The sequence below is a fragment of the Eleutherodactylus coqui genome, chromosome 3, assembly GCF_035609145.1.
Source record: "Eleutherodactylus coqui strain aEleCoq1 chromosome 3, aEleCoq1.hap1, whole genome shotgun sequence".
Classification (NCBI taxonomy): Eukaryota; Metazoa; Chordata; class Amphibia; order Anura; family Eleutherodactylidae; genus Eleutherodactylus; species Eleutherodactylus coqui.
The window spans coordinates 69,357,712-69,365,129 of NC_089839.1; the positions used below are offsets into that span (position 1 = coordinate 69,357,712).

At 40.4% G+C, this 7,418-nt stretch overlaps 1 protein-coding gene across 2 annotated transcripts in view; it reads left to right on the plus strand.

Moving 5' to 3' along the window:
• Positions 1 to 7,218, plus strand: part of XPO1 (exportin 1) — a 64,475-nt gene extending 57,257 nt beyond the window's left edge. For both annotated transcript variants that reach the window (XM_066595724.1, XM_066595725.1), the window contains 8 exons: positions 1,254 to 1,437; positions 1,525 to 1,631; positions 2,244 to 2,438; positions 2,719 to 2,887; positions 3,376 to 3,510; positions 5,356 to 5,515; positions 5,655 to 5,751; positions 6,199 to 7,218. In XM_066595724.1, the coding sequence (XP_066451821.1) occupies positions 1,254 to 1,437; positions 1,525 to 1,631; positions 2,244 to 2,438; positions 2,719 to 2,887; positions 3,376 to 3,510; positions 5,356 to 5,515; positions 5,655 to 5,751; positions 6,199 to 6,345 (1,194 nt within the window). In that variant the 3' untranslated portion in view covers positions 6,346 to 7,218. The remainder of the gene's footprint in view (positions 1 to 1,253; positions 1,438 to 1,524; positions 1,632 to 2,243; positions 2,439 to 2,718; positions 2,888 to 3,375; positions 3,511 to 5,355; positions 5,516 to 5,654; positions 5,752 to 6,198) is intronic.
• The last annotated feature ends 200 nt before the right edge of the window (positions 7,219 to 7,418 follow it).

Consider the following 7,418-nt stretch of genomic DNA (forward strand, 5'->3'; position numbering starts at 1 on the left):
TCTTACTAGTGGAACCATCGTGGAAAGATTTGACCTTTCCAAACAGCTATAGTCCTCTATCACTAGACATGGTGGCAGTGTTAGGGTGGACAGAGCAGAAACCTAGGATCAGCCCAAGCCAAGGGGGCACATATTGGTCAGTTTAGCATTCATTTGTGTACAGTGAAAATCTGTGGAATATATAAATATTTATAAAAGTGTTTATCGGTTATAGTACCACTATCAAGAATAAATATATGCTGCCACTCGTCTTAGTGCCAATGGGTACTGGTGTACCTTGTTGACACCGGAAGTGGTGGATGTCAACAAGGGTAAGGCTGGTGACTCCCCGTGTTCCTGATTGCCTGGACTGCTTGCTCTCCTTCCTCGGCTTCTGATGTCCTGGCACTCAGCACTCTGATCTCCCTTATTGCTGCCATCCTTTGCCTGTCATTTGCTGCCGCTCACCACTGTGGTGTCCCTTCTCCGCTCAGGTCTCGCTACCATGGTCGCGCTCCCTGGTCCTGCCACTCACCCCACCCCCAAACGATGTGCCTTCTTCGGTCACGGGTCATAGCTGCTCCTGTCGTCCTACTGAAGCAGGGGTCACTGCCTGCATATGTGGATGGAGGGCCGCAGACTCGGTAACAGCTGGGTAGCTTGGTGTTTGCTGCCCGTCTAACATTTCATTCCCCCCCCTTCCCACATTTTTTGCTGGGATGGAGGGTTAGTTGCTGTGTAAGGCTTGCATTATTTGCTGTAAAAACTTCCATGTTACTTTGGCCCCTCTGTAACATGGAACAATTTACAGCTAATTATGTAAGCCTAACACTGAAACTAACCCTCCATCCCAGCCAAAACTAAATCTGCACGCTGTTAGGCCCTTGCAGCAGCCAGCCAATCAGGACCTTTGGGGGTGTTACCTACCCCTTAGCTGTCACTCAAGGTCTACACCAATTCTGGTAGAGACATAATACAATAGTACCGTGCGGATGTACTGGTGTTACTAGTTAATGGCTTTGTGAGAATTCCTTTTATTTAAAACAGTGTGCAAGGTTTCTCTAATTTTAGTTGCATATGAGTAAATGGTTACATTGGTATACACAGCTTTTAAGGGATTAAATGTGGACACCTAAGGTGTAATGATGCATAGTAATGTGCTAACCTAACACCACACATTAACATTGCCTTGCCTCTCACTAGTGTTTTTCTGTTGAATGGGACAAATTGAATTGACGTTCTAATCTGCAGCTTTTTTTTTTTTCCCATCACAGAATGTTGATATTTTAAAAGATCCAGAAACCGTGAAACAACTCGGCAGTATCTTAAAAACAAACGTTAGAGCATGTAAAGCAGTTGGTCACCCTTTTGTTATTCAGCTTGGAAGGATCTACTTGGATATGTTAAATGTGTACAAGTGCCTAAGTGAAAACATTTCTGCAGCTATTCAAGCAAATGGTAAGCATGAACAAACTTTGTCTGTGTTGCTAATGCAGCGCCCATTAGATATGGAGATCATCATTTTTTTTATTTCTTTCATTACAGGTGAAATGGTCACAAAGCAACCTCTGATACGAAGTATGAGAACAGTTAAAAAGGAAACCTTAAAACTGATTTCTGGATGGGTGAGCAGGTCTAATGACCCTCAAATGGTAAGTTGGTCTAAAAAAGAAAATATAGTCCATGGCACACACCAAATTTTATGCATTTAAGGGTTCGTTAACATCAGTGTCAGAGGTGCCATTCGAACTACTTGCCGGATATCGAACAGACCCCATTATAGTCAGTGCGGGTCCTTTCGGTTCTTTCATAAGACTGCACAGTTTCCTGCTCCCTGAACACTGATACATTATATTTTTTAAAGCTTGTGCCCTTTCCTGCAAAATATTGATGTACGCCAGCTATAAAATTGCTAAGAAAAATGTGTCTAATCTGCCAGAAGAGTTGTACCAGATTTTTCATATAATATGTTCTAGCTTTATATATTTTGCTATTCTGTAAATTGATATGTCCTCTAAAAGTTGACAAAAGTCCCCTTGTGTGTCCTGGAGACGAGAATGATATCCAATTCTTGCTTAATTCACTGTTTGCATGCAGAATAGCTCTCCCCTGTATCAAGTGGTTTAAGCAAATGGACTTAATGCTTCGTTTGAAGGATTTCTCATGATGAAAACTGGTTATTTCAGTAAACTGCATGTCTTTCTACGCACTACTAACCTTTTCATACTTGTCTTAAAATGTTTGTCTTTCTATTTTCTACTAAGGTCGCAGAAAACTTTGTTCCACCTTTATTGGATGCTGTTCTTATTGACTACCAGAGAAATGTTCCTGCAGCCAGGGAGCCTGAAGTACTTAGCACAATGGCCACTATTGTAAACAAGCTTGGAGGCCATATTACAGCTGAAATACCTCAAATATTTGATGCTGTTTTTGAATGCACATTAAATATGATAAACAAGGTATGTGCAAGTGTTTCAAAGTTAGGTTGTAGCAAAAATACTGTACCATGTGCAGCCAGCTTGCATGTTACTGGGTAGCTGTAAAATGCTCTGTAGAACAGCCCCGTTCATCATGTGTAAGTATAATGTGTCGTTGGACTAGTTTCTATTATGGAATACCTTTTTTAAACTTAAGTTAATAATCTTATTCTTTTCTGCATAAAGTTAATGTGTATATACAGCGTGTATGAGTGAAAAAATTGTTGTGTAAAAGACAATCACGTTTTTCTATTCTGTTTAGGACTTTGAGGAGTATCCAGATCACAGGACAAACTTTTTCTTGCTCCTGCAAGCTGTAAATTCTCACTGTTTCCCTGCATTCTTGGCCATTCCACCAGCACAGTTTAAGCTGGTTTTGGACTCCATAATCTGGGCTTTTAAACACACAATGCGAAACGTTGCTGACACAGGTATGTAAAGTATTTTCCTTGTATGTATTGTCCACTGGTAACGAAAATGAAAGTGTTCATGGGTAGTAGCATTTGCTAAGATAGGGTGTCCCTGGGAGTTACTGCAATGACCTCTAGCCCTTCAAATTAAATGTAATCGGCTGTAGATCTGGCCTGAGCTTTATACTATTTTAATGCTAAAAGTAACTGGAGAACTTGAAATGAAAAGTTAAATGACTAAAAATGTAAGGCCTGCCTACCTTTCTGAATTCTACTGGATACATTTTCAAATGGGGCAAGGTGGAAGTCATAAGGGTGGGCGTGAAGGATGTCCTAAGCAGGCATTCCATTGACTAAAAATCTTACTATGATGGCTATATAAACTGACCTGCACACATTTACGTTACTTTTGTTTTGCCTTTGTTAATACTAGTTTTTAAGAATTTGTCTAGCTTATACTTTTTCAAAAATTCAGTATGGGAGTTTTACTGATTAAAAAATATTTTCAGGCTTACAGATCCTCTACACCTTACTGCAGAATGTTGCTCAGGAGGAAGCTGCTGCACAGAGTTTCTATCAAACCTACTTCTGTGATATATTACAGCACATCTTTTCTGTTGTAACAGATACCTCTCATACAGCTGGTAAGTGTTTCTATACATTGCTACTAAAGTTGTTTTAAATTAGCATTAGAAGGGCTGCTTATGTTTGTTTGCATTGTAAGACTTATGCCCCGTTTACACATAACAATTATCGAATTTGAGCGATAATCATTCCGTGTAAACGGGGGGAAAATCACTCACTATTCATTCACGGCTGCTTATCGCTGACTTCCAGTCAGCAAAAAACTATTGCTCGATCGCTAGTTTGTTGTATGTATACACTCCCTGCTCAGCGCTTTACATAGGAGGAGAAGCCAGCGATGTCTTTCAGTCTAAACGCTCTGCATGATCGCTAACAGCATTGGCGGTGACGTCGGCGCTCGTGCAGTCAAACAAATGTCAGCCCCTTGTACACAGATTATTGTTCAAAAAATAATTGGCTTGTGACAATGAGCAATAATGAGTGTAAACATGGCAAACAATTGAACAATGAATCCTAATTTGTTTGCCCATTTTATGCAAACCTAAAACCATTGTTCAGTTGTTTGCAAGTTATTGTAAAAAGTGATGTTTCAGTCATTCAGTGGCACAGTCCCCTGAAAGACGAATGAGTGGTGAAAAAAACCGTATCTGCGTGTGTAAACAGACTGCATTTTAAACCAAACTGCTGTCGTTCACTCGTTCAAACGATTTCTTGCTCTGTGTAAAAAGACCCCAAACTCTAGTCACATGACTGCAAATTGTGAAAGAAGGTGCGCAATTGTTACCATCTGTCAGGCACGTGCAATTTCAGTTAACTTAAAGGGAGTCTGACATCAAGGTTTTTCTGCGCTTTTTTTGAAAGGCAGCAGCATGAATGATCTACTGCCACATACAGCAAGTCCATCAATGGTTCACTTGAATTGGCGCAGCAGCTTTCTTAAAAATGGCTGCTGTTCCCCGCAGTGCATGCTTGGGATGTAGTCCTCCATTGTTTTGGGGGGTTTTTTGTGCCCTCCAGTTCTCACTATTCATGAGATGGGATTCTGACCATCTGCTGCTGATTTTGAAACTTTCCTGTACTGTGCTTAGGGAGAAATCTGCCATTCATTAGCAGAAGGCTAGGGAGGGCCACATCCTTTATGCATGCTACTGGAGTTTGTTGCTGTGGTTTTCTTGAAATCAGCATTTTAGTGAGCCGTCAGTAGTTTTATGCTTCTTGGGCTACCTTAAAGGGGTTCTGACATAAAAAAAAAAAAATTTTACTCACCTTGCCTGGCTAGGACCGATCGCCAGGCATGTCCCCTCCAGCCGGCATCTTTTTCTGTGGCTTGTAGAAGCAGAGCAGGAAGCAGTCATTTTGCTCCGTCCGTCAGCCACTTCCGAGGTGAACGGACGGGCCGCCCACAGCAAGCACGTCACAAGCAGTGCTTGCTGTGGGCGGCCCGTCTGTCCTGGCTGAACTCAGAGATTCTGCGTGTGCGCAGTGGAGACGCGGCCCGTCCTGACTCCTGTCAGGGGGAACCTCTCCACTACGCATGTGCGCAATCCCGGAGCGGCGCGGCTCGTGGAGGAAGAAGAGGAAAAGCGCGCCTGCTGGGAGATGACACCCCCACCCCACCCCCGATGTCAACAACAACAGGAGACAAGGTAAGTATTATGGTTTTTATGTTTTAGCAGCCATTAAACCGTGGGTTCCCTGTGTCCATTAGTCTGACCAGGGAACAATGGCTGCCAAAGCATTAAAAACATTATTCATGTCAGAACCCCTTTAAGGCTACTCTGACGTGCCACTTTTTACCACGATGATTGCAGCATCCCAAGCACCACAGTACAACGCCACCATTGATTTCAATGGGGACTCATAGAAGTACTGTAGCATTAAACAAAATGTTTATTTCTTCATAGGTTTAACAATGCATGCTTCAATCTTGGCGTACATGTTTAACTTGGTAGAGGAAGGAAAGATAAATGCACCGTTAAATCCTGCAAATCCACCTAACAACCAACTATTTATTCAAGAATATGTGGCCAATCTCCTAAAATCTGCATTTCCTCATCTACAAGAGTAAGTGATGCAATCTGTAAGATTTATGAAGTCCATCAAACTTTTTTTTTTTTTTTTTTTCATAACTGGTTATTTGATTACAATTATATTTTTGTATATTGTGAAATACTATTGGGCTAATCTGGGATTTTCTCTTTAGTGCACAAGTTAAACTTTTTGTGACTGGCCTATTCAGCTTAAATCAAGATATTCCTGCATTTAAAGAACACCTTAGGGACTTTCTTGTACAGATTAAGGTAAGAATTCTGTATTTAACTTTTTGCACGTTTTGTGGAGAATGAGCGTTTGGCATTTATTGTCTTTTTGATCACATCTGCCTGGTTTAGTATTAAGATTTGGTGTGATTGAAAGCCTAATCTTCAGCTTTAGCAATAGTTATAGTATGCATTTTCTCCATGCAAGTCCCAATTCACATTTGCGTTGGAAATGCATGTGCTAGATACAAACGGCTCCAAAAAGACTCCACTAACTATGGTGTTGTCCGCCTTCCAACATGCCACCTTGCATTTCCCCAGATGAGATGGCACTGCATACTACGTTATTTTGTGCAGCATTTTCTGCCAGATCGGCGCTGGAGACCTCGAATGGAATCTAAAGCACAGATGTGAACATTTTGTCTTAATGTTTTGTTCTGATCTATCCATGTTTACAACCTGTGTGCTTTCGTGTGCTTTCTAACACAGGAATATGCAGGAGAAGATACTTCAGACCTGTTTCTGGAAGAAAGGGAAACTGCCCTTCGGCAAGCCCAAGAAGAGAAACACAGAATACAGATGTCAGTTCCTGGCATACTTAACCCACATGAGATTCCTGAAGAAATGTGTGATTAGTTTTTAGAAGCCAAGTTATGCCGTTACTTTCCCTCCTCCCGCTGAACATTGGTTTTGTTCAGGAAAACATCACTTTGATTCTTGTTGACCAAAATGATGCCAATTTGTAAATTATGTCACCTAGTGGCCCTTTTTCTTATGCGTTTTTTGTATAACAGATTTTCTGTGAATTATCCTTCCATTGTTTAAAGCTTTGGTCATCTTTAGGTTTGCATGACAAAGAATTAAGGCTTTTTTTATATATAAAAATTACTCCCCCCTTTTTTGTGGCTGTGGGGTTAAAGGGGGTCAAATTTATTTAATACAAGTTTATTGCTGCAAAAGTTTCCTTCTTCCCCCTATAGAAGATCCATATTTTTGATTGAGTTTTCTCTCTAGTGGTTACTGCAGCATAGAAAAAAAAACTAAATTGAAAACCAGTTTGGGCGCCGAGTAAAGCATTGCTGCATTCTCTGAGACATTTATTTTAAGTTAAGTGGGTTAGACTAAAAAAACATCAACTTGGATAGACTTTCTGCAGCAAGATCATGTGCATATCATCCCATTGTAAAGCAACTTTGGAAAGTATGGGAACACAGTACAGTTAGTTATTTTTACACATTTTTGTTTTTGTGTGTGTGCTGTCGCTTTGTCGACAACAGCTTTTTGTTTTCCTCAATGAGGAGTGTTGCTCATTTGTGAGCCTTCATTAACGAGAAGTGAAATGGTTAAAAAAAAAATATTTATCCTGTTAGAATAGGCTTGCATCTTTTTAACAACTCATAAAAACTCTGGCTTTTGAGATGACTTGTACTAATTTACATTGTTTACCATGCTGTAGTGCTTTAAGAACACTACTACTTAAAAAGCAAAATAAACTTGGTTTACATTTAATTCTCTGGCTTCCAAAAGTAGTTCCAACAGAGACGTGACAGATACTATACTGGGCGGTTTGTAATTTTTGAAGGTTCTAATTGGATTTGCCTACACGACACATATTGTGAAAATCCTTTAATCTAGCTCCTGTTGATTGATAATCTAGAAGATGTAACCTTAAAAAAAAAAAAAAAACAGGAAACTGAACAAAGGTGTGT